We start from the raw sequence: 27,378 nt of genomic DNA, 5'->3' as shown, positions 1-27,378 counted from the left end.
TGCTGTGAGGTGGCGGTTGAATAGCTATTCCGCGTACCACGCTGAAAGTGTGTGCTCCTGCGTCCAAGAGCGAAGCCCACATGCTACGCCACTGCTAGATGCTGGGAGGTCAACTTGAAGTCTATCGTTTTGGTCCAAACAGGCAGCCACATCTGCCTCTCAATTTCCATTAATACCGCAATGTCGCGGCAGCCAGTGAAAAATAATGTCTTGACCTTTCATTGTGGTGCTGTGATACCGCTCGCGGATCTCTGCAACAAGTTGTTCATACAACCGGTGGTATAGTCCAGCTTGCAGGCCCTGAAGGACTACCTTATAATCAATGAAGATTGTCGTCATGTGGAGGTTCTTCGCTGATCAACTAAACTGCAGTATATAGGGCAGGCAGCTAGTTTCTACACTAGTTGAAGAGGTGAGATAGTTTGTTTTCACCCTCATCAAGATTGACCATACTGGTATCAGAGTTAACAGAGCCATCTGTGTAGACATGTACGTGCTGGCTGTCATTAAAATGCAGGTGATTCAACGTCATTGGTTTTAGTGCAGGCAATAGCACACCAGCTTTCTTTAATTCCAGGAACAGAAAGGGGAACCTGTGGTTCATGTAGACTCCATATGGGTAAGCATGGTCTTGAATTGCGAAGGAAGGTAGGTGTGGTCAGCTTCCTTGACTTAGACGAATGCCGTATGGGGCCTATTTACTCAAAGAGCAACAGAGGGGACATCTGTGTAAGATGCCGAGTGTGAGTTCTCATGGTGTTTGCAGATTGACACCATTGAGGATTTCATTAAACTGAAGCTTCGATTAATTGTACATTCCGAATTTTGTGTTTGGCAATGCACTTGCAGACGCCAATGGCGCCAGAGTGAGGAAAAAACAAAAAGGGTTGCACATTACCAGTGACGGCTACTTGATGTAGTGTGACAAAGCCTCGCTGTCTCTCTGGACAGGGTGTGATCTTTTCAGTGAGCTTCCACGTGCCACAGCGGTTGCTTTGCTCCACGTCGGACGACCGGTCTTTGCGAGTCTACCGGTTTCATGAGGCGGGTGGCCGGGAGCCAGGCCCACCAGGCGCTGGGCCAGTCAGCGGCAGCACCACGAGCGGAACGGCCTCCTCGCAGCAGCCCTTTGGGCCAACCCAGCTGGCCACTGGCTGGTTTAGCTCAGTGCACGCACTGTACGGCCACGAGTCACGTGTGTGGCGGGCAGCCATCCTGAGGACGTGCTACCTCACTGTGGGAGAGGTGAGAATGACATGCGGCTTTGCTCATTTGGTTATATTTTTATTGCGAAAGCAATACTGCTCTAGGTTTCGGGCCTTCAGCGTAGCGCGGCGGTAGCCATGTACGTCTTACCCACGCGACGCTGTGACGTCACACCCCACCTGACACTAGGGTGAGAGCTGGGCTACCAACTCAAGCGGTTGGCAGGAGCTGCCAACTTGGGTCTCTCGTTTCACATGGGACGGTTATGTCAGAATCAGCCTGCTAGGACCCTGGCATTTATGCTACCCCTATAGGCCACTAAGGTACGTTCATACGGCTTGGTTAAAACGGGGCTTTATATGTGGGCCGAGGAAGAAGAAAAAGAGAAGAACGCTCGGTCACCCGCAGCTAATGCTCTCGCTCAATATTTGGTTCAGCAGCGTTGAACTCTTGCATTTTTTGTGCTTCTTATCTGCAAGTAGGGCCTTAAGGGTATGGTATAGGCCCCAAACTTTTTGCGATGGAAATTTTTGTAATGCATGGATTGAGAACAAAGAATGCTGCTACATTGAGTTGTGCTTCAGAATGCACCTTATGTTCAGAGGTGTTCACGTGAGTTTCTCTTAATTAAGCTATTCAGGGTAGGTGAAGTGACCTCCACCACACTTGAAAGCCAGTGGAAGATGCCGGCTTTTCAATGAACTTGGGGCAAAGTGCGTGGTGCGCAAGTGCAAAGGAGAAAGTGACCATGCATTTAGGTGGTGGAACAGAGGTTGGTGGCTATTTGCTGCATCTAATAAAGTGTCGGATGTCTAGCTTTGCTCGATTGTGGCACACCTTTTAAAGGAACCATGAAAATCTATTTCCTAAAACTAGAAAATGCTCACGAACTGTTGGTATTCTATTACAGTAGAACCTCGGTGATACGACTCTCACGCGGTCGCGAAAAAATTCGTATCATCCGAACATTCGTATCATCAAAATGAACGAAAATAAGTATACAGAAGCATGGGAAAGGCAGTTGCGCATTTCTGTTTACATTTGAGAAGGTTTATTACGGTCGCGAGGTCACAGCTTGTCACTCGCAGTGCACACAGCGTGACAGGCGATCGCGATGTTGGCGATGTGCGGGCTGCGGGCCTCTGCGGACTTCTCATGGCGCGTACAGCACGACAAGAGATGGTGACGTGCCAGCTGCGTGGCGTCGCAGACTGCTCGCAATGCGTACAACGCGACTAGCGGTTGCGAAGTTTCCGATGTGCGGCCCTTGCGCTCCCGCCGCCGTGTGCGCCGCCTGCTATTACGGCGTGCTGCTGCAAACCTTTCATGGCATGGAAAATGATTAGTGGTGTAATGGAGCCAGTTGTGAGAGGGCTTTTTCCTTTGTCTTTGCCCTCTGACACACTCCTCCATGTAGGGCGAGTAAGTGCACTTTGTGCCAAGCATGTACTAAAAGCAGTCTTTTAGTGAAATGGGAAATTTGGTCTTCTTTTGTTTACTCGACAAGAATCTTATGTTTGCATGGCCACCAGTTCAGTTCAGTGCAGTCGTTCAGTCGTGTCCGACTCTTCGTGACCCTATGGACCATATCACGGCACGCTTTCCGGTCTCTTACTATCTTCCTAACATCACATAACTTCATCTGCAGCACCTCGAGGATGCCATCTAACCATCGCGTTCGCTGCCTACCCCTTCTCCGGTGACCCTCAACCTTTCCTAACATCAAATCTTTCTCCAGCGACTCCTCTCTTCTCATCAGATGACCAAAGTAGCTGAGCTTTAACTTTAGAATTTGGCCCTTCAATGAGCAGTCAGGGTTTATGGTCGACAATATTGACTGATTTGATCTTCTGGCAGTCCAAGGAACTCTCAAGAGTCTCCGCCAGCACCACAATTCAAACGCGCCAATTCTTCGGCGGTCAGCCTTCTTCACAGTCCAACTCTCGCATCCATACATCACAACTGGAAAGACCATAGCACGAGTTATGCGGATCTTGGTTGGTCTCTGCTGTTTACTAGGCGGTCAAGGCTAGCCATGGCTCTCTTTCCCAGAAGCAGGCGTCTCCTAATTTCATGGCTGCAGTCTCCTTCCGGGGTAATCTTGGAGCCCAAGAAGAGAAAGTCTGTCACAGCTTCCACTTCTTGTCCCTTGATGCTCCAGGACTTGATGGGGCAAGACGCCATGATCTTTGTCTTTTTAATGTTCAGTTTAAGCCCAAACTTCTCACTCTCTTCTTGTACGCGCATCAGAAGTCTCTTGAGTTCCACTTCACTTTCTGCCATTAAAGTGGTATCATCCGCATATCTAAGGTGCATGGCCACCATTTGTATCTTTATTTTTGCTCTGTTAGCATCAGCAGGGCTGGCCTCGTTCAGGTACTACCCTTTCTGGATGTTTACTTGCAGCTGTGGGGAACATTATTGCAGATGAGCAGTGCTACCTTGCACAGTTGCAGCTGTGCAAGTCATGCCAATGCCTCGAGGTGCACAAGCAGAGAACAGGCTTTGTTACAGAAATGAAACTACTTGCCACAGTGGCCGTGGCCTCTCAGAGGCTTGCTTTTTCATGGTTGCTGGAAATGTCCCCAATAAGAGAAGGGGGTGGCACTCGCTATGTTCGGCTCTGTTCTCTATTAGAATATTCTCACTTTTGGTGAGAATAGGTTTTTAATGTCTTAGTTTTAATGACGACATATGTTATATCTTCTTGTACTGAATTGTATCACCTCTACGACTTTGCACTGTTTTCCTCCTACACTAATGCCCCTTGCGCTGTAGGTACCTCAGTAAATAAAAAATAAATAAATAAAAAGGTACACCGGGTTGCATCATGGAGTTTCCGCCAGAAGCATGTCGTTTTTTCTTGCCAAATCAACCTCCATCTAAAGCTAATACTTCCCTGATAATGGTTATGCCTTTTTTTGGTTGTGCAGTTTACTATTAATATAAGCCCTACTGCTTGGGGGCACAACACACTTGCATTGAAGCTAGCTTTTGATTTTGATGCCTCAGCAGTCTTTATCTGCCTTAGGATGGCCACATCTGCTTCTGGGGCTGTCCAGGAAACCTCATCAACCGGATGACAGCACCAGGGGTGAGTCATGATTGGGGAGGCTCCCTTGAGGACCCTGCTCAGATTTCTGAAGGCCCTGAAATGAACGACCACCTTTTCACTTTTAGCTGTAGTCAAAACCACCACTTCACTATTTCGGTGGGGATCTTAACATGGCACACAGCCAGGCTACTAGGGCATGCCTGGCCTGACAGCAGCCAGTTTTTGTTTTGCCAACATCAGAGCATTGTTCTACAGTAGCTCCTGTGGATAGTGCTCAAGGCAGCCTGCGGTCGGCGAGATAAAAAGAACAGGGGATGGGAGGTGCATTTAACCATGCAGGAGATGTCTTTTTGCAGTAAGCTGTACCAATCCGTAATAAAGTGGTAGGGCTGTGCGCATATTCAACATCTTTGTGATTCAGCTCGTAGTCGATCCGAGAAATTGATTTTCGATAACTTTGGAATATTTGGCAGTAATTGAATATGTACCCTGCTGACTTTCACCGATCCAACTGTGGCAAAACTACAGTATCCAGGCATGTTATAGGAAGGTCAGGCTTAACAGAACTCAACTGCTGGAGTCTAGTATAAAAATATTCACATACTCTTGTAGATCTCATCACTTTGTGGCAGTAACGAGGGCATTACATTTTAAATTGCTCTAGAATGTCGGGTATGACTGGTAGTCCCCTAGAGTGTGAAATGATTGTATGACAGTGCCACAGCCTCCCATAGACAGTTATTTTTGTTCATAACGTACCTGTAATTTATAAAATGAGAGAAAGGTACATACCATTCTTTTTTTCAGTAAATTGCAGGCAAGTTTTTAATCTTCAGTCTTGCTTTATCAACTTTTAAAATGCTTTCAAGAGAGAAATCACATTACCGAAGGCAGCGTTATACTTGCAACGGCATTGCCATTGGTGGTGCCACTACAAGCAGACGCGGTTACTTGTATCTGTGGTTGGTATCTAACTTATTCATTCATTTTGCTTTTTGACATTACTATAATACTGTGAATTTTAGTTTTAAAAAGTTCTGTACGCCTTATTTAATATTGTGTTCTGCGCACAACTTGGGTAGCGCTGCAGTCGCGTTTATAGAGCAGCATAGAATTACTTTACTTACTGTATATTATGTACACGTGGTCAGGGTTTGCAGATGCCTTGTACCATTGACAAAAACGAGGGGTGCTGTATGGAAAAATGAAGTTAATTTGGGGATGGAGCTTTAGAATGAAGAATGAAAAAAAAAGTAGACTTTGAAGCATCAGCAGAAAACACGTATAAAGCTCGGCTTCCTTCTCCGTAGCATGGACTGACCACATGTTGAGAAATTCTGTGCTTGCTCCCATATTGCTAGTGCTAGTTTCGAACAATTACAACGTGGAAGCGGTTTTTGTTTGATGCTTGTTGCTAGGATAGTGTTGTGGTGGAAGCATCTGCTGTAACTGCGTGCAGTGTAGCCTGGAGTGCGACCTGGTGAGGTAAATGGTGTGCAGTGGGATTTTTTATAACCAGGATGGATTTGCATACGGAAGCATGATTTCGCTTGAGCCGTGGAACTATACATCCTGCTAAGAGTGCGCACGGGGCGGGTTCTTTTCGGCTGCTACTCTGTTTGGGTCCCCATTTTCAGGGGGTAGCACGTGGTGAATTTCCACCTGTGCTTATGCATTCATTTTGCAGACAAGGAAACCATTGTAGCTTGTACTGCCTTGTGGCTAGCTTCTCCTGCAGTGAGTGCACTCTTCATCACAAGGCATTGGTTCAACCATTGCTTTAAGTGTTTGGTAGAAAGGAGCTCCCAATCTTACTAGCGAATAAATTTTCCTGCCTTAATTTTGTAACTGAATCAAAACTTTTTAAATGGATAGCCTGATGGTCTAGTCTTTGCTAACTGTGGTTAAGTCGCAGTTGGGTGTTTTAGCAGTGCACTGCCTGCTGCTGCCGGATTTTTTTAGTTGGCTTAGTTGACTTAGTACTGTGAAACATTTGCACTCAACTTTGAATAAAGTGCAGTAGACTTCTGTTAAGATTAACAGTGTGAGTATGTTTATTTGGCTTCCCATAGAGTCAGTGCAAAAAAAAAAAATTATCTACTTAACACTTTTCTGTCCGCACCTATTCCCATCAATAGCCCGCTATCGATGGTTTCACGATTTGAATTTTCCCGCTTTTGAAGCGCTCCTTGACAAGTGGCATCCTCCAATGGGAAATAGAGGAACCCTTTTCTCAGTTTTATTTTTTCTGCCATGCCGTGTCTGTCCGGGTGGTCTCCGGAGTCAGGTGATCGGCGCTCCTTGTTTACATCATGGCGTCGATGTCGCGCGCTCCTGCTTCGTGGAAACCGCGCATTTCCGCGCCATTTTTATACTAAACTCCAGCAGTTCAGTTCTTTTAAGGGTTTTTGTGGCTGAAAATTTGTCTAAAAATTGGACTTTTTATTTCTTCATTTTTGCGGTCTTGAGACGTTTCCGCAACTACATGCAAATTTTGGTTGAAAAATATCACCTATTCCCGATCTGTAGTGGCTGCACAGCAACCATAGTTCTCCATAAAGAAAGTAACAAAATTCCTATAAAGAAAGGTGTTAGGCAAGGAAACACGATCTCCCCAGTACTATTCACAGCTTGCGTAGAAGAAGTATTCGGAGACTTCGAGTGGGAGCAGTTAGTGATAAGGGTGGATGGAGAATACCTCAGTAATCTGCGATTTGCTGATGACATTGCCTTGCTAAGCAACTCGGGGGATGAACTGCAAATAATGATTGATGACCTAGACAGGAAAAGTAGAAAGGTAGGCTTGAAAATCAATATGCAGAAGACTAAGGTAATGTTCAACAGCCCCGGGAAGGAACAGCAGTTTAGGTAGCGAAGTACTGGAAGTAGTAGGCGAATGTGTCTACTTAGGACAGGTAGTAACCGCAGATCCGGATCATGAAAAGGAAATAACAAGAAGAATAAGATTGGGATGGAGCGCATTTGGCAAGCACTCGCAGATTATGACTAGCAGCTTACCGGTATCGCTCAACAGAAAAGTATACAACAGCTGCATCTTACCTGTACTCGCCTATGAGGCTGAAACATGGAGGCTAACCAAGAGGGTTCTACTCAAGTTGAGGACAACACAGAGGGCTATGGAATGAAAAATGGTAGGGGTAACATTAAGAGATAGGAAGCGTGCAGAGTCTGTCAGAGAAATAACTCAAGTTACTGACATTCTAGTGGAAATCAAGAAGAAATGGGCATGGGCAGGACATGTAGTGCGAAGAGGATAACCGATGGTCGCTTAGGGTAACAAACGGGATTCCAAGGAAAGGAAAGGGAGGGCAGCAGGGGGTGGCAGAAAGTTACGTGGGCGGAGGTAGTTTGCAGGGGTCAATTGGATGTAGCTAGCACATGACCGGGTTAGAGGAATATAGGAGAGGCCTTTGCCCTGCAGTGGGTATAGTCTGGCTGATGATGATGATGAATTTGATGGTTGCTTTCAGTGCCAATCATACTTAGACGCAGCCTAACTGGTTCGAGACCCGTAGCTCTCTGACAACATGGGCATTGGCTGTGACAACGCCATCAGTAAGACTTGTCTGTATTTCCAATTTAGCGGTGATCAAATTAATAAGCATTTAATTGCAAGTCTGAGAGGTCGTGCGCAATAGAAAGCAGGCAGCCACCATCGTGACTGTCAACCCCTGTACCCTTTGGCTATGCTGGAAGCTGCGTTGGTTAGGCAGTGGTTTCACCTGACCAAATGTTTTAGGTTTTCACCTGGTTTAATCTGCCCCTGTTTTGGACGTGTGCAGCCTCAGAACTGTGCCGCACTTTCACGGGAGCATTTCTTTGGCCAAGTGCTGTGCGCCAGGCCACTTAGACGTGGCAACGCATAGTTCAAATTATCCGTGTCTAGAACCTACTCGCGTTCAAATTAACAAGCTTTTTTATACATAGACTATTACGGAGCTTGGCCAAACGGAGCCGAGGAGTTCGAATTATCCAAAAATTTGATTGGTCAAGGTTCGAATTAACAAGGTTTCACTGTATTTCTTATTCGTATCTAACTCAGGGTGGCAGTATCTGGTGCCTCGCTGTTAATGAAGAGGAGACACTAGCGGTGAGTTGCCTTCCTTTCTCTCTTCAGCTGTACTGGAAATTATTGATTCCTTTACCTTGCCCTGTCCAGAGAGACTTTGATTTGGTTAGGGTTTTACGGTGATACTTTTTGCTCTAAACGAAACAGGGAAAGCAGAACACTTGAACTACTGGAATTGTCTTTTGAAAATTGTGTACAGTTTAACCTATTATAATGAAATTGGGTGTTGAGTGAAAATTGGTGCATTATATCTAGTATTAGCCTTAAAAGTATATGCACAAATTCTCGCAGGACAATCTGCTAGTAAACCCTAGCAAAGGGTGCTGAAAGGGTCAACCCAAAGGGGCAAAAGGTACTGTCACCAGCAAAAGTTTGCGGGATCTCCAGCGCGGGGCGGAGTGACGAAAAACTGCATTGCTGCGCCATCTGCTGCAATTGTGCTAAATGACGAGGCTAATGGAAATTGCACCTGAAGCATTCTACACACACGCCTGACCTTCCTTTGCTATCAAGCATGTCTCGGCGCTTGCTTCCCCGGGATCCGCTTTCGACACTCGTTGCTGCTGCTGAATTGCCCTGTCACTGTTGTTGCACAGGACGAACTCCTTTCATTGCGCCTGTCAAGGTAGACCGGCGGTGAATGTCACAGAGCGCCTAAGCTACTTCCGCGAACTTGATAAGCGTGTCACAAGGAAGCAAGCAACGAGGCATGCTTGACGGCAAAAAAAAAAAAGACAGACGTTCACAGAGCCTGTTTCAGACACAATTTCCTTTAGCCTCCTCATCGGGCTCAATTGCGGTAGATAGCGCAGCAATGCAGTTTTCCATCGCTCTGCCACGCGCTGGAGATCCTGCAAACTTTTGCGGCTGAGAGTACAATTTAAAGCTTGGTATAAACATGTGGAACCTTGCTTTTCATTTGGTATAGGAAAGCAATAATGAACACGCAAATAGGCATGCCTGCTGGCCCACTGCACGAGCAGATCCAGAGTCTGCTGTGGCGTTTTTTTTTTTTGCACCCGCTTTTGACTGCACTGAAAATCTTCATATTCCGCGAATCTACTTTACATGTTTTGTGTAACGGAGGTGATGAAGTTGCGGAGTGTGCTTGGATTGTGCGCACAAGTTTGCTGAGGTGATGGTGCAATCGCGTACTGTTCACATACCAGTGGGCTATTGATGCTGGTAGTTTTTTTTGCAGCCCCTAGATAGCATGGTGTGTGAACACATCGGCATTTTCAAGGGGACCTGAATCAATATTTTTGATAATATTTTAATGCAAGAGATTTATAAAGGTGGCCTTTGTGAGTATTCGAGTCAAATTTAAAAGCTCTGCATGCACCCTATAATTGACAAATAATTTTTAAAATGTGCTTCTGGTGACTGCTCTCTACCGTTTGGGGGGACACCTCACTGTGCATTCGTAGCCTCCCCTTCATGTTGATGTCAGCTGGGATTCTGTACCTTTTCATTGGGCACGCCCAAGTGACACGGGTGGGATGGGTTACAGTGAGGCAACGTCGCAACCTGTCTTTTGCTTTTTTCTCGAGCACTAGCATGCGATATGTCGAAAGAGTACAGGAGCATCATTTTTGGTCGCTAATATCTTCGGCTTTTGTGAAGCTAGCATGAAAATTTTGCATTGTGGAGCTGACTGATGGAATACCAATTGTTTGTGCTTGTTTTCTACTTTTAGTAAGTAGCTTTTCTTGGTCTCTTTAAACACACTTGTCAAACGATTCAAAAGATGAAATTTTCTGGCTTATTTGCACATTTTTAGTCATTTGATTAAAAAGTATTTCTTCGTTATAACTGATTCAGTCTAAAATTTGGAACTTTTTGTTTCATTATACAGATAGGACTCCTGTAGAAATAGCAAGGACCAACTAAACATTCCTTGTACTTAATTTTATCTGATAAATTGCTATATCACTCTTCATTACTACGAGTTTTGACCATTCATTTTTCGAAATTAGGGCTACAGTAGCTGTGAAAGTAGTGATTTAGCCTTTTTAAAGCTGATGCTGTGTTTTTTCACCATTGGGAGTACCGAAGGATAAAAGCACTGTGTAAGCGGTATTCACACCAGGTGATTCCGGCGAGGATGGATGTGGAAAGAACTCGCTCGTGCTCCCAAATTGACACAGGTGACGGAGAGAGCGATGTCGCTGTTTCAAGCCGCATGCAGCATGACAGGAATGGCGAATACACGGGGCAGCCGTTTCTGGCCCACTGGTGTTATTTTGCCACTCAGGGGAACAATGAAGACGGCAAGTTCAGCAAAGAAAGTGCAGAAAATAAAACAAACTCGTCCGAAAGGGAAGGGGCCTGCAGAAGAAGGGGGTGGAATACAAAAGACTGAGGTAGGGTAGATCGTCTCTATGCTCAGACACGCCTTTTTTTTTTCCTCTCGGGCACTCTCGGGGATCATTCGTGCCAAACGGCTGAGATGTTCCCGAGAGGGCAGCCAAGGGCGCAAAACCAGGAGCTGTGACGCCCAGCAGCCTCTCAAGGGCAAGACGTGAGCACAGTCACCCTCGCTTCCTGTGTGAATGCCGCTGTAGCAACACGTTTGTAAATTGCGATGTCAGGTGTTTGTGTAGTTGTGCAAAATGTGCAGCTTTTGTACACATCTTCCATGGATGACTTTGAGCATGCTGTAAAGCTACTGTAGCCACAAATTTGTCTGTAATATGAATTTCATTAGGTTGAGGAGCAGTACTTTGCTTTGTGAAGCAGCTCTATTGGTTGCTGTTCAGGTGACGGGGAGCAGTGGATCGGCTCTGAGCCTGTGGCACATCCCAGAGGTGGTGAGCCAGTCAAGCAAGACCACCTGGATCGAGGCATTTAAGGATGGCACCGACTTTCCACGTAATCTTGCCATCCTCAACACAGGTGGCAGCATGTCCCTGGTTGTGTCCACCAATGAAGGGTGCGAACTATTTGTGATACATTACTGGGCCTCGCTCTTCAAATGGTGCATGACAGGACCTTGTTAAATGTAAAGTGGGTAATTGATTTTACTAACCGCACTAATTCAGACCTGCAAATGTTTTGGGCTTCATTCGGAAAGCATCTCGCACCCCATAGCAGTGTGTACAGTTTCATGACCACTATTTCAGACTAAAATAGGTGCTAGTAATACTGTGGAAATCATTTCTCAACTTAAAGCCTGCTTTTTCAGTATAATATAACAGGACAGGGGTCTGTCACAACCAATTGGTTCTTTGTGGCTTTGAAAAGCACCAACTTGAATTTAAATGGAATCATTGAGATGGACTTTGGATAGGTTTGGCTATTTGTCGCTCGACATAGTGGCAATAACAGTATGCTCTTCTTTTTCGAGATGGCAAACGAAGGGTGCGTGATCATGTCAAAAAGCGGGACTGGATTAGGGCCCACCGCGAAGCAGGGCGAAGGGGGTGGGGGGGTGAGGTGAGGGTGTATTCGGAAGTGCTCATTTTCTTTTCATAGGTCCTAGCAGTTGGCCTTAGCAACTGTCATTGCCCTTTTTTTTTGCGAGCTGTGTGACTGAGCTTCAAGATGTCACAATCCAAGCTTAATTATGGATACCTTGGCCCAGTCTGTAATGATGAGGTGTTGTGTCTTAGCATAATCACGCGCATAATGAAGTGTGCAACTCTGCAGGTTGTGCCTTGCAGAAGAGCCTACGTTTTTATTTTAGTGTGTCAAGCAGCCCTTCACGACTATTCCAGCTGACGAACTGAATGGACCGAGGAGGTCCATGCTTGATTTGGTGCTTAAAGGGCAGCTGCATCACTTTTTGAAAAGAAAGAGTTCGGAATACAGATATACAGTTTACGACCCCCTGAACACGAATACGACGTTAAATTTAGTCATAAGTGACCGCAAACTACTTTTTAATCAGAAAAATGTGCACCAACGCCGTGGGGCGTTTTGAAAGTGGCGCTCTTGCCTGTGATTGGTCAAGCGCGCCGTGACGTCAATGACGGCGTGCCATTCAGTGGTAGCGGCGGTCCAAGCGATTGTACATGCACGCACGGCTTCTCTGTGGATGTATGCTGCTGAACATGCAACGATCACGCTGCTCAGGGTAATATGATATTGAGCCGTACTTGTTCGAACCAGCGGCGGCTTCGGAACAAGGTGACACTGGCGGCAGCGGCGACATGACGAGAGAGGAGACAGCGCTAACCTTTTCCCGCATGAAAAATTCACACTGGTACGTACCGCTGCGCTGCACTGCTGTATGCGCCTGTGATCCGCTCTCAATTGAACATATCTGCGTTACTCGTGCCCTAAATCTCCTGCCAGACTCGAACGAAGCAGTGTCACGTCAATGCGCTTGATGTGACGATTGTAAACAAATGAACTCATCCAGACGAGCCGTCGCCCCAGTTTTGTTGCGTGAATTTAGTCATTTATATGTCAGCAAGAGCAGCAAAAGTCATGCTCTCAGCTCCCGCAACCTCTAGTACGTATACATTTTAATCTGGTGGGATTTAACAAATTAACGCGGGAGCGCGGTATCGACGAGAAGCCAGGCCGCTACCTTGCTGCGCGCGCGTAATCCCATTTAGAACACCGGTAAAAATACCGAAACGCTAGGACAGCTATCGGCAGTCACGCGCTGCCATGTCGCGAGTTTAGCACACTTCATTTAGCTGCGCTTAACATCGCGATTTCGACCACAGACATCATACTGCCCCGATTTCTTTTCTTAATTGGGATAGTTGAATTTCCCAGGAGCTCTCCAAGAACCTGAAAATAAGAAAATGGCCATAAGATATAAACATGACATAAGAAACTTAATTTAACAAAGCAGAGGCGAGTTTAGGATGTGCGTTCTCCTTTATGACATAGGTTTCTGACTTCCATTTTAAAAAGTTCATACTTGGCATGTGCAAGCAGAATCGGATCGCCAAGTGCAAAACGTATAGAGGTCCAAAACGGCTCGTTTTCCTGAACAAAACTTTTCATGAGCAAATAAGGGCTGCCTTTCCATTCGTCGATTCAGCAGTGTGATGACTCTTTCCGCATCGCACCGATAGCCTAATCAGGAAAAAAAAAAAAAAGTCCTACTCTCTCACAGTTTTCTAGCCGCGTCAGCGGGCGCCAATGCTGAATAGTTTTACTTTCACCAGTGCCTTCATTTGCCCGGCCACCCATCTGCCCCACAGAACAAAAACGTAAACAGAACAGAAGAGCAATATGATGTATTGGACCTCTTACCTCGAGTTTTCTTCTTTTTGCGAAAGCAGCTCTTGGCGGCGGAGAGGTGCTCTTGTGTACGAAGACAGAAGGCACAGCACCGGTTTTCAATCGCGCAGATTTGATCGGTATCCCAAAAGATCGCATCAACGACAAGCTTTGGTGATAGTCACTGTCGCGAAAATGATCTGAGCAGATCACCGACGATTTTGTAGGCTTGAAATCCTTCCTCTTGACCGCGGCAACCCAAAGCGCCGATAGCTTGCGCTCCTTTGGGAATTTATGAAACGCGACATCCTCTCGGCCGCCAGTGTTCGTGCATCCATAGGCTGCGCAGAACCACGGCATGGTCGTTCTTTTCGTGAAGAACGGTGCAAGATGCACTTAAAAAGCTTGCGGTAATGTTCGCAAGAAGAAAACAAGCGCGAGACAAGAAAAAGGTTGCACTGCGTAGCCTGCAAGCGACAGGTGATGCACGGCCTGCTCGGGCAATAGAAGCGGAGGAGAGGTAGACGCCGTCCTTGACGTCACTACCGCCTGTCGTACTCCTGTCGTCTGCTACTGACATCCCCCCTCCAGCGCTGTGCACTGCGGAGAAGCCTGAACGGGGTAGCAACTTTAATCGATGATTACGTCACTATTTCAAAAGCTAAAGCCAAAATATTTCGTATACTTAACATACAAACCCTGCAGATTCGACCCTCTAAAGCGCATCAAATTCTAAAACCGGTGCAGCTTCCCTTTAACACTTTCCTGTCCGCGGGAAAAAGTGTTTTTTGGGTGGTGTCAATAATATTTTTTTCTTTAACAAAACTTGCTTGGTACAGGAGTGTTTAGTATCAAATTGTAGAGGAGGAATTTCTCTTCACAAGTAACAATCAACATGTTTATTGAATAAGTGATGAAAAAAAAAAAAAAAGAAAGCAATCGGCACGAAATTATTGTAAAAAAAAAACAAAAGCATCAAAGTTTCTTAATACAAGTAAAACAAAAAAATGTCAAATTTTAACATTTTTTACAACGGACTAATGCAAGATTGCAGCAAATTCTAGCTTTCTGTGTACAGTATTCGCTGGGTTACGAAAAAAACAGTAGTCTAGGTCGACCCCTGGCAGTCCTCTAGCGGAAAACACGATTCCGTGCGCTGCCGGCAGCAAGCAATACTACCCAAAAGACGTCACCTACAGTTGTGACTTTCAGAATCGTGATCTCTTCCGATTAGCGTGCATTAAAAGCGGAAATTTTTGGGGAGTGAACGCGAAACTTACCGAGGCCTGACTGTCGACATTTTGGGTCGGTTTGACGTAGTTTCGCTGTCAGTGCTAAAGTCTGAAGAGCTGAGTTTGTCTTCCGAGTCATGACTGCTGCTCTTCGCATCCAAAAACGAGCTCTCCGATGCGTCAACTTCCGCGGAACCGCACCGTTTCTGAGCAGCAGGAGCACACGCGACGTCGACGCCATGATGTAAATAAGGAGCGCCAATCACCTGACTCCGAGACCATCTGTACGGGCGCGGCACGGGGGAAAAAATAAAACCCAAAGCAAAGCTGAAAGAAGGGCTGTTCTATTTCCCACTGAATGACGCCACTTGTCAAGGAGCGCTTTGAAAGCAGGGAAATTCAACCATCGATAGCGGGCGACACTTATCTCGCATGGCTGTCAACATTTCGGATTGGTTTGACATACTTTCGCTTTCAGTGCTAAAGTCGGAAGAGCTGAATTCATCTTCCGAGTCATCACTGCTGCTGTTGGCATCCAAAAACGAGCTCTGTGATGTGTCAACTCTTTCACGGAACCGCATCGTTTCCGCGCAGCAGGAACGCGCAACATCGACGTCATGTTGTAGACAAGGAGCGCCGATCACCTGACTCTGGAGACCATCTGGATGGGCGTGGCGCGGCGGAAAAATTTAAATCAGAAGCAAAACAAAAAGAAGGGTTCCTTTGTTTTCCATTGGAGGATGCAACTTGTCAAGGAGCTCTTCGAAAGTGGAAAAATTCGAATCGTGAAACCATCGATAGCGGGCTAGCGATGGGAATAGGCACGGACAGGAAAGTGTTAAGGGGGCTCGATGGACTGCAACATGCTAGGCCGTTTCAGTGATAGTGTCTTCTTATACAGTCGAATCCGGATATATCGAACTCGAAGGGGATCACGAAATAGTTCGATATATAGATAATTCAGTACGCAGAAATCGGCTTGAGACGCCGCTTGCGATCGTGAAGAATGATACCGTATTTGTCGCGTAATCAACGCACTCGCATAGAACCCACCTTCCACTTTTTCCGTTGAGAATTTGAGACAAAAATAAAGTGTTAAGGCCGGTTCACATGCAAGTGAACGAACTTAGCGACGAGCTGCAGCGACAGAGCGAAAAATTTCCAACTTATTGAACTGTGATGGTCGAGTCGCCGCGACAGCTCAGAACAGGCTTTTGCGTCCCCGCGGCAGAAATCGCGAGTGTTTTTGCTTGCATGTGAAACTGCCTTTAATCGGTGGCACGTCCGTCCCTCCGTTTCGACCGTCGCATCCACAGTTCATTTATTGGCAGTGCGCCACGATGCTGCACAGCGATAACGTCATGGCATGTTTATCTTTTGACTATACTTTGATAGATCCTGCAGTGGGGGGGAACGAACTTGGCAGAGTGCCCGTGATGGTTTGATTGCACAAGCCTGGTTTGATTTATCATGCCGCGCTTGGGTTGGGCATAGTCCGCTGCCACAAAATTGCTGGAAAGCGTGATAGCTGCAAATGCCGTTTGAAGCAAACAATGCTAAAGGCCGGTGTCATGATTGCAGCTGATCGCATACCTTCGTTGATTCATAGATGCAAGGATGAACAACTCTTGCCAAAAAAAAAAGAAAAAAAAAAGATCTGCCGCTTTTTAACGTCCACAGCCGCCATAGATTACGTACGTTCAGGACGATGAAACGCGATGCACATGGCACGTGAGCCGCTCTGCTCAGAGTTATACACTGGAGAAAGCATCCGACATTCTGTTTGCCACGGGCTGAGCTGGCTTGTCTGCGCATGCGTGCTGCTGTGAACGAAGACCGGGAAAGATAGAGGAAGGCAAGAGAGAAAGCTCGGCAGAGGAATGGGCACACCCGTGTGCTTCACTTTATCGCGATGTTTCCCGTCTCCCGAACACCACGGCTTCTCGTTCCTTCATGCACATGGCTTGCCAACGTCACGTGCTGGCACATTACAGATGATTACTGCAGATGCGCGCGCCTTTGGGGAAAGGGCTCTAAACCAGCCGTGACTGAATCATTCCCTCATTCCTTGCGCGCATGGCTTGGGCTGAGGGTATGTGATCATCTTTGGAGAAGGCGCACCTTCCAGTGCGTGGTGCGGCGTTTGATACATCGAACGTCCGGTGAAATTGGAGTTCGATATATGACTCAGCTTTTCTATACATTTGCACGGGATTTTCAAGGGGATATTCCTTGGGTTCGATATAACCAATATTTGAATTATCCGGGTTTGATATATCTGGGTTTGACTGTACGACGTAGCTTTCCTATACTTTTACATGGGATTTTCAAGGGGATATTCCACGAGATTGATTCTATGAACAAAAATCGGACTGGATGTTTTTACCTTTTTTTTAATCTTTGGGAGCCAGATATTTTGTAGCTGCAGCAATTTTATCAAGACTAGGTTTATATTCTTGGTGTTGACAGTGCACCTCAAAAAACTTCATCATTCTGTGGAACATTGCTGGCATATGACAAAGCCTGAAGGGGAGTAAATGAAATTTGTAGATACTGTCTGGAATTGCGAGAGCAGCTTTTTCTGCCCATCTTGTCAGCTTCTATCTGCCGTTACCTGCTTTGTGGGTCTATTGAAGAAAGGTATTCTGCTTGACGAAATTTGTTGGTTGGATGCATTCGCGAATAAACATTTCTTGTCACACCGTTAAGCTTCCTGTTGTCTACAAATAAGTGCAGTGTTCCACCTTTCTCATTTTTTTTACTTGAACCACTGATGACCATGGACGCTTTGATGATCGGATCATGCCATCGTCAAGCATCTCTTTGACTTGTGATCTCTGTGCTGTTTCATGCGGACAACAAAGCGGACTCAGCATGGAGCGTGTCATGCTCGTAGCAATACAGTTCTAACCAAAATTGCCCTTTTTTAGCTGAGTCGCTGTAAAGCTATGGTTAGCTGCCGGTGGGAAATTTAGGTTGTGTGGCATTGTAGGAAAATATGTGAAATATCATCTGCAGATGATGTGATAGATGAATAAATGAAAGAAGCATGGTGCTGAAGGCATTTTCACAACCAAGGGAGCAGAAGCAGGCAGCAGCTGTGACACAATACCTGCCTTGCTTCATTAAGAAAATAACTGAACCAGCTTCACTGTAGGATCTCACATCAGTTGGTAGTACCTCTGTCTTATTCAGCTTGAGGTGGGGTCATCAGCCAGCCCAACATTCAGTTGTGGAGGGGATGATGGGCCTCACTCAGTGCAGAAGTGGTGTTTACTGACCAGACTCCTGTCGTGTGCAGGCGGCTATTGCGGTGGTCCCTTGGCGGACCTGCGGGTGGCAAGCGGGAGGAGCTGATTAAGCGAGACTACCTTGCGTCGTACAGTGTTCTCGCTGTCTCCCCCAATCGTAATCACCTGGCCCTCGGAGGGATACGTGGAGATGTGGCCGTCATCCGATGTGGTACGTATTTCAAGGCCAGGGTGGTGGATGGCCTCTCCCCCTTGCTTTCCACAGCTGCATGCAAGCAGTGCCACGGAATAAACACCGGGGTCCTTCTGCTGCCTCACTGTTGTTTAGAGGATTATTATGTGCACATGCTGCTCGTTACAGTAGAACCCCTTCATAGTAAAGACACTCGGACCGGCAAACATCTTTACTATATCAGTTGATATCAGTAGTTGGTAATAACGTTGTCCCTAAGATGATGTCTGGTAATTAAATGGCTACTTACTAAACATGTCTTTCATCATCATCATCATCAGCCTGACTATACCCACAGCAGGGCGAAGGCCTCTCCCATATTTCTCCACTTAATCCGGTTCTGTGCTAGCTGCATCCACTTGACCCCCGCGAACTTCTTAACCTCATCCACCCACCTACCTTTCTGCCGCCCCCTGCTACGCTTTCCTTCTTTTGGAATCCAGTTTGTTACCCTAAGCGACCATCGGTTGTCCTCTCTTTGCACTACATGTCCTGCCCATGCCCATTTCTTCTTCTTAATTTCCACTAGAATGTCGGTAACTTGAGTTATTTCTCTGACCTACTCTGCACGCTTCCTATCTCTTAATGTTACCCCTACCATTTTTCGTTCCATAGCCCTCTGGGTTGTCTTCAACTTAAGTAGAACTCTCTTGGTTAGCCTCCACGTTTCAGCCCCATAGGTGAGTACAGGTAAGATGCAACTGTTGTATACTTTCCTCTTGAGCGATACCGTAAGCTGCTAGTCATAATCTGCGAGTGCTTGCCAAATGCGCTCCGTCCCAATCTTATTATTCTTGTTATTTCCTTTTCATGGTCCGGATCTGCGGTTACTACCTGTCCTAAGCAGACATAATCGCCTACTACTTCCAGTACTTCGCTACCTAAAGTAAACTGCTGTTCCTTCCCGAGGCTTTTGAACATTACCTTAGTCTTCTGCATATTGATTTTCAAGCCTACCTTTCTACTTTTCCTGTCTAGGTCATCAATCATTATTTGCAGTTCATCCCCCGAGTTGCTTAGCAAGGCAATGTCATCAGCAAATCGCAGATTACTGAGGTATTCTCCATCTACCCTTATGCCTAGCTGCTCCATTCCAATTCTCTGAATACCTCCTCTAAGCAAGCTGTGAATAGTACTGGGGAGATTGTATCTCCTTGCCTAACACCTTTCTTTATGGGAATTTTGTTACTTTCTTTATGTAGAACTATGGTTGCTGTGCAGCCACTATATATATCTTCCAGCACTTTCACGTATGGCTCGTCTACCCCCTGATTTCGCAATGCCTGCATCACCGCCGATGTTTTAACTGAGTCAAATGCTTTTTCGTAAACAATGAATGCTATGTATAAAGGCTGATTATATTCCGAGCATTTTTCTATCACCTGATTGATGGTACGGATATGATCGATAGTAGAGTACCATTTCCGGCCGGTACATGTCTTTATGAAAACATGTCGGTACATACCGTACAAGTCTTTATGAAAAGAAAAAGTCTAAAATACCTTGCAGCTCTCACTTATTGTCTCTTTGTGCAATTTTTTCAATTTATGAAATTTTTTATTTACATCTTGAGGTAGTACTCTTCAAGCATGAGGGCAACATGGCTACGAATACAACTGAAATTGATTTCATGTGAAAACCAAATCCTTGTCTTTTAAAAGGCAATAGATGAGAAATGTGATGACTGTCAAGTGCTTCAAATCTGCACACGCCACGTCTCCACTTCTGTACCTCACTGCCTCATGCTACAAATGTTTGGCCATTTCTTCCCTATTTCTTGCTGCACCTTTACTCTCCTTTACTTTCTGGATCGGCCGTGCTGCCTTCTTTCCTTGTTTGTAGCCAGCTATAGCTTTTTTTTGCCTGTAAGCTGCACGCATCCCCTCACGGCTTCAAGGCCTACGTAAAGTTTGCTTCTCAGTGCTTAATGCCATTAAAACAGTATTTTTTATTTACTGGCAGATTTTGATGAAAGCTGCACCATTTATGCAGATTTTTGGGCTGATTTCAAACATGCACATTAATTTTATGTAAACCATTTAGTTCTGAAGATATTGAGCACTTTGTTTTTTGTTTGGAGGTGAGCTGTCAGTAAATCTGCAGGAGTTATAATAAAAACTGACATATCAAATCAATTTAGAACACACAGAAAATGCAAAAATCAAGATTGAATGTCCTGGTTCCATTTTAACCAAAGTTACAGCTTATCAAAGTTCAGAGACCAAAAAGCCACCTTGACACTCTGAAAACATGCAATTTTTAAAAACTTTCCTCATTAAATACCACAAATTCATTTATATTTTTGCACTGTGCATGAGTTTACCTTTCTGGTGCAAAAGGAATTATAGCAATATCATAAGTATAACCAGAGATATTGCATCTCCAATTATGTACCGTCCTCAATATTTTGATTTTGAGAAATTGATGAAAAACGTGTTGATAAACTTTTGAAGCACCAAAGCTAACAGTAACTCATTAAAGTGGGTTCTGACTAGCTTCTGATGTCAATGCATCATTTACCATCGATATAATTCGCCCTCAAAGAATGAAATTTCCGGCGAACAGAACGCATGGTCCGGAGGCCGCCACCAAGACGAGTGCGTTTTCATCGTGACCTCCACAAAAGTTGGTGCCAAGTGCTGGCGTGCGATTGCCATTCTCACGTTCATGCAGTAAACGCAGGCGGACTGCATCTAGTGATAAGCGACAGTTGCTCGTCTTGCACCATGTAGCATTCAGAAGAAAGTTTATTTCGACAATATTTGGGATTCCGCGCAATCTTCTCTATGTTCTGCGTGTTGCGGGACGCTGCTTCACGACTGCTGCTGCGGCTGGTCGCGGCACTGCCTCACAGGGCGATCTATCCCGGCGTTGAAAGCTGCACTTGCTCATTTGCACCCTCACAATTCGGTACGTGGCAGATCGTGCCGCTCCTCGCTATCGCACTGAGCACGACCGGCTATGCTACGCTGGTATCAGGCCATCGCGGACTCGAAGCGGAGCGTTGGCGCTTCGTCATTGATTGCAGATAACCAGATGCAGTGTCCCCGACGCGTTTAGCTCCTCTCGCTACTTTTCTTTAGGCTAATAATGAAGCGTGGATCTCAATATTGCGCATTTTGCGTTGTGGTTACGATGAGGGAACGGCGCTAGGCCGACTAGGCCTAAAGGAGAGACCTTTTCAAAATGGCGCCGGACCGCAAGCAGTCGACGCCGCCAGCCAACCAAAGCTCGCCGATTTGCTCACGTGTGGTGGGAGTCCAATAGCAGGGCATGTTTCACACAATTTTGTTCCTTTGTTTTCTGCTTCGGTGGGCTCACTCATGGTCACCAACCGAGATATAGGAATGGCCTGAATCGCTATCTTTCGAACGACACCAAGATTATGCCCGCGGATCGCGCATTTCTCGAACTGCAGGAGATCGAAATTCGGCGCGATTTGACCTCAGTTTAAAGGGCCACACGCTCAGATTCTCGTCTTTGGAACGCTGTAACACGCAAATTAGGCGATATTTTTCAACGAAACTTCAGAGATAGCTGCGGAAAGATCTCAGAATCGCGAAAACGAGAAGATTGAAAATCCGATTTTCTGACCGATTTTCGGCTGCAAAGACCCGGGTCCCCCCTTAAAGAAAATACTTGGTGTTATATATATATGTGTATACCGGGTGTCCCAGCTAACTTGAACCAAGGGTTACAAAATAATATATTTCAGGTAGGTCAGTGAAACCAATTGCCTATAACTGCCAGCCTGTTTGCGCACTACAGGCAATTTTTTGTTTGGCAATTACTTAATTAGCTAATTATGTTAATTTTTCTAATTTATTAAATATCGACTTTAGACCAGAAATGTGAATTGGAAAGTTGTAGAGCACCTTCAGAAACCCCCATTCCATTGATTGCTATAAAGAAAGTCTCACGTGTATCTTTTTTTCCGGACTCAGAAGAAAGCCCGCGAAATACAAATAATACCACGTGACTAGCGCATTTGTGCGCCGCGATTGTGATGCTCTCAGTCGTGGTTTGAGCGAACGAAATCAGCTGCAGCTGTGACCCGATGGTCCCGTTGCAGCGGCAGGCAGAAATGTTTGCGATGGTTTGAGCGAGCTCGAGCTCGCCCGTCGCCACTGCGATTTTCCAGGCCTGCTCACCGCAGCAGCCTACATCACGACAGGCGGATGGAGATAAAGAACCGGCAAATGAAGGTGCAGCGCTAATTTTAGTCGAGTCACATGATGTCATCTCGCCCCTTTACCTAAGCCTGTATGCGCAGATTCAGTGGCTGATACCTTATCGCTCATTCGTTTGTCGTGATGTTCGCTGATGGGAGAGAAGAAGGCCTTGTTAGAATGTCGGTGGTGTCGGCTCGCCGCTCTCGCTGCTACTGCACCGTCACGTGGGCCGGCTGTCTGACGCGGGCGAAGAAGCCATCGCAGGCATATCGGCCTGCCGCTTTAATGGGCCAAGAAGACACGGCCGCAGCTGATTTCGTTCGCTCAAACCACGACTGAGAGCACCACAATCGCGGCGCACAAATGCACTAGTCACGTGGTATTATTTGTATTTTGCGGGCTTTCTTCTGAGCCCGGAAAAAAAGATACACGTGAGATTTTCTTTATCGCAATTAATGAAATGGGGGTTTCTGAAGGTGCTCTACAACTTTCCAATTCACATTTCTGGTCTAAGATGAATATTTCATAAATTAGAAAAATTAACATAATTAGCTAATTAAGTAATTGCAAAACAAAAAATTTCCTGTAGTGCGCAAGGCGACTGCCAGTTGTATGCAACTGGTTTTATTGACCTACCTAAATTTTTTATTTTGTAACCCTTGGTTCAAGTTAGCTGGGACACCCGGTATATAAATATTGTTACGGGGTGGCAAGCCGATGAATACAAAGAACACAAGACAGAGAGATGATATAAACACAGTGCGAAGAAACAGGACACAGGGAGAAGACACATACAAGACGAGTCGGGAGAAGACACATACAAGACGGGACTCGTCTTGTATGTGTCTTCTTCTCGTGTCCTGTTTCTTCATGCTGTGTTTATTTCGGGATAGGTATGAACCAACTAGCCCAGACCAAGATCTTAAGAGAGATGATGTTCAATGACCGTGAGATGACATTTAATGAAAATGTTGGCGGGCCTTGTGCGAGCGTGCCTGCCCACGCCACTGCCCGCTTCTTCCTCGTCCGTAGCATTACCTGGGGCCACCGAGCGATCATCCCGATCGGGGACGAGGAAGTTTGTCAATATTGATGAGTCCATGGCATGATTATGGGCGTCATTAGATGGCTGAAGAAGAGGAGGAAGGAAGGAACTCACGGATTATCCCCTTGAAGATACCATGTAAAAGTATAGAAAAGCTGCGTTGTATATCGAACTCAGTTTTACCAGTCGTTCAATATATCGAACTCCGCACCATGCATCGGTGGGTGCGCCTTCCCCAAAGACGATCGCATCACCCTCGGCCGTTTGCCGTGTGACATTTTCAAGCCACGCGCGGAAGGAATGAGAGGGCACAGTTCGGCGACGGCTGGTTTGGGGCAGCACCACGCATCTGCGGTGATCACTGCCGCGCGCCAACATGTACGTTTGCAAGCCATGTGCATGAAGAACGAGAGGGAACCAATGCAGCCGTGGTGTTCGGGAGAGGGGAACGTGTTAGAGCGAAGTGCAAGGGTGTGCCCACTCTTCTGCCCAGCTTTATTTCTCCCCTTCCCCTCTCTTTCCCGGTCTTCGTTCACAGCAGCATGCACTGCGCATGCGCAGACAAGCCAGCTCAGCACGTTGAAGACGCTTTCTCCAGTGTGTGTTGTGAATGCTTTACGTGCGGCGGCTGACATGCGATGCGCGTCTCATGTCATCTGCAGACGCTAAGAAACGGCATTTTTTTTTTTTTTTTGCGGGAGTTGTTCATTCTTGCCGTCGTGCTGAATGTGCGACGTATGCTTATGGTGGCTGCAGATGTTTAAGAAGCAGCAATTTTTTTTCCTTTTGCGAGAATCGTTCTTGCTTGTGCTGAACGGGCATTCCAGCGTTAGCTATGGCGGCTGCGGACTTTACGAAGCGGCAAGTTTTTATTTTCTTTTTTTTTTTTTTTTTGCGAGAGTTGTCCAATCAACGAAAGCACGTGGTCAGCTGCGATCATGACACCGACTTTTAACATTGTTCGCTTCAAATGGCATTTGCAGCTCTCACGCTTTCCAATGATTTTGCGGCAATGGACTATGCCCGCCCCAAGCGCGGCGTGATAAATAGAACCAGGCTTGTGCAATCAAGCCATCACGGGCACTCTGCTAAGTTCGCTGCCAGCCACTGAGGATATATATAAAAAGTATAGTCAAGATAAACACGCCGTGATGTTATCGTTGCGTAGCATCATGGCACGCTGCCAGTAAATGAGCTGTGGATGCGACGATTGAAATTTTGGAGGGACGCGCCACCGAACGCTTTTTTTTTTTAGATTCTAGGGGGCAAAAGTGGAGGGTGGGTTCATTGTGCAAGTGGGTTGACTACGCGACTTATACAATATCATTTTTCACGATCGCAAGTGGCGTCTCAAGCTTATTTCTGTATATCGAATTATCGATATAGTATCGAACTGTTTCGCGGTCCCCTTTGAGTTTGATATATCTGGGTTTGACTGTAGAATAAAGTGTTTGTAAATATTTTTGAGGACAGCTGGAGAAAGCTTGCAGTGTTTGTTTATTTGTAGGGACATGTGAATTCTCAAAACTCTGGGTAGTTTTTTTTCTTGGTTGGTAAAATGTTTCCCAGTGCATCTTTGACTCAGAAAAGGTGTGGTACATTGCCTGCAGCTATGTTGTGACCGTTAATGTGTTTCCATAGAAGTGTTTCACTTTTGCACACAAACATGCATGCAGTGGCTCAGTGCTTATGTCGCTCGACTACTGTTCCGGGGTACCCGGGATCAACCCCGACTATGGCGGCTGCGTTTCGATGGAGGCAAAACACATGGTGCCGGTGTACTGTGTGAGGTCAGTGCACGTTAAGGTGGCGGTTCTACGGTCGCCATCTTGGAAGTAGTTCATATTCTGCCACCAGGCTACGCCACTAATCCATGACTGAGGAATTGAGTATCCAGCCACTCAGCCCTCTCGACTTGAGCTGCCTGAACGCTTTTCTTGTGTTGCTGCGTGGACTTTCAAAGACTTTTGCGGCTCCACAGCAGTGTCCAGGCAGAGAAGGGGAGGATTTTTGTCCCCGTCCTGAGCAGCATGGGCTGCCCCATTGAACTCCCCTCTTCAACCCACAGCACCACTACTTCGAACAATACGCGCCCTGACAATTGGACAAGAGGCTTCCCTCTCTTGCCTATACATCGTCTCACAAGATGTTTGCAGCACAGCGAAAAGCAGAGGCACCCCAGCAGGTCCAACCAGGATCACGCGTACAATAGGCAATTGTGCTTCTAAGCGCCTCTCACCCCTCCCCCCCCCCCCCAAATTGGCGGGGGTGAGAGTAGGAGCACAATTCTCTATTATAGTGCGCACAGGCTAGAGGCACTTAGGAGCACAATTGAAAGGGCTCCTCTGCCTTTCGCAGTGCTGCAGATATCTTGTGAGACGAAGTACAGTTTCCGCTGTAGAGCCACGAACATTGCTCCTACCCGCCGAGCGTGAGGGGGTTGGACTGGACTGCAGTAGGCTAGCTTGACTGAACACAAATAAAACAGGGTGTCAACATGATTGCACAGTGCAATCTTAGTACGAGTGAAAAGGAAAAGCGAATGGCACTATTTCTGCACACTTCGTCAATGAACCTTAGTTGAAGTCGGCGCCTGTCTTGTGTTCTTTTGATCCTCGTCTTTTGGGCTGTGCAATCGAGTGATCATTAGCGAGCTTTAGAATACGGCGACCCTACCCGTAAGTGGGATAGAGTAATAGCGGAGCGTGCGCGCTCTAATAGAGAATTGTGCTCCTGCTGTCACCCGCGCTATTGCCCTGTCCCCCTAAGCGGTAGGGGTACCATATTCTAAACCTCCCTATTGTTGATGCCATAGATATAGTAAGGATCGGAACACTCCTTGACTGTAGTGGAAGCTGTCAGCTCTTGCGGTCACCAGAAATTTGCTTTATCAAACGTGATTACAAATATGATAATATAGCTATAATTAGCTGAACTTCAGTCAACAGTCGCCCTTGTTTATTTTTTGTTCGTGCTTGTCCAATCTTGGAAACTAGAGCTGGTAAGTTACAATGTGCAAATAAGTGAATGATTGCGAAGAATCGATATTCCGAAATAGATGTGAAATCCACCAAGAGGCTATGTATCGCGCAGGAGGCCGGCATGTATTCATGCTCTCTTCGGCACTGAGGAGGCGCATTCACACTAAACTATGTGGGAAATGGGGGAAGGGGAGAAGGGGTTGTAAAGGAAGGTTGTCAGAAGAAAGGACCTAACGGGGACAGTTTTTTAGGCGCTTATGGCGGCCACTTCCCCACTCCCAGTTGGATGCTCCACAGTCTTCATTTTATTTTACGCGCGTGCGCGTGCGTGCGTGCGTGTGCGCGCGTGTGTGTGTGTGTGTGTGCGTGTGCGTGCGTGTGCGTGCGTGCGTGTGCGCGCGCGCGCGCGCGCGCGTGTGTGTGTGTGTGTGTGTGTGTGTGTGTGTGTGTGTGTGTGTGTGTGTGTGTGTGTGTGTGTGTGTGTGTGTGTGTGTGCAATTAAAGGAACACAGTATTTTCAGGCAATTAGAATAAAATTTGAACAATCAATCCCCTAGAAACATTTTTCTCCTGCGGAATTTCACTCGACACTGAAATCTGATGTGAAAAGTAGCATGCTATGGAAGACGCTGACCTGTCCTGCTGCAGCTTCCCGTGATGATGTATGCGCTTTCTGAACCAATATATTGGGTGGGCTACTGTAGCTTGTAGCCTACTTTATTGTACTCATTTTACAGGGCGCACACACGTATGCAACAAGTATACTTTAGTGTTGAGCCCGCCTTTTGGCTTCATATGTTGGTAGTAAATGATTTCGTGATGTGGCACTTGTACATTCACACATTTGCAACATAATAATCAGAGCCCAATTTTTACTCCATGCAAGAGCGCCCATGCTTACCAAATGTTTTCCTGCAAATGCCAAACGATTTG

The 27,378-nt window shown here is 46.3% G+C and overlaps 1 protein-coding gene across 5 annotated transcripts in view; it reads left to right on the top strand.

Moving 5' to 3' along the window:
- The window catches only part of LOC146171622 (tRNA (34-2'-O)-methyltransferase regulator WDR6), a 215,707-nt gene that overhangs the window by 21,959 nt on the left and 166,370 nt on the right, over positions 1-27,378 (top strand). For all 5 annotated transcript variants that reach the window (XM_084586380.1, XM_084586377.1, XM_084586376.1 and 2 more), the window contains 5 exons: positions 952-1,245; positions 4,238-4,300; positions 8,325-8,372; positions 11,111-11,283; positions 18,066-18,226. In XM_084586380.1, the coding sequence (XP_084442506.1) occupies positions 952-1,245; positions 4,238-4,300; positions 8,325-8,372; positions 11,111-11,283; positions 18,066-18,226 (739 nt within the window). The remainder of the gene's footprint in view (positions 1-951; positions 1,246-4,237; positions 4,301-8,324; positions 8,373-11,110; positions 11,284-18,065; positions 18,227-27,378) is intronic.

Source organism: Amblyomma maculatum, unplaced genomic scaffold (genome assembly GCF_055883805.1).
Source record: "Amblyomma maculatum isolate TAMU_Amacu unplaced genomic scaffold, ASM5588380v1 scaffold_19, whole genome shotgun sequence".
NCBI lineage: Eukaryota > Metazoa > Arthropoda > Arachnida > Ixodida > Ixodidae > Amblyomma > Amblyomma maculatum.
The sequence above is the reverse complement of the archived record's forward strand: the minus strand, read 5'-3'. Positions and strand labels throughout refer to the sequence as shown.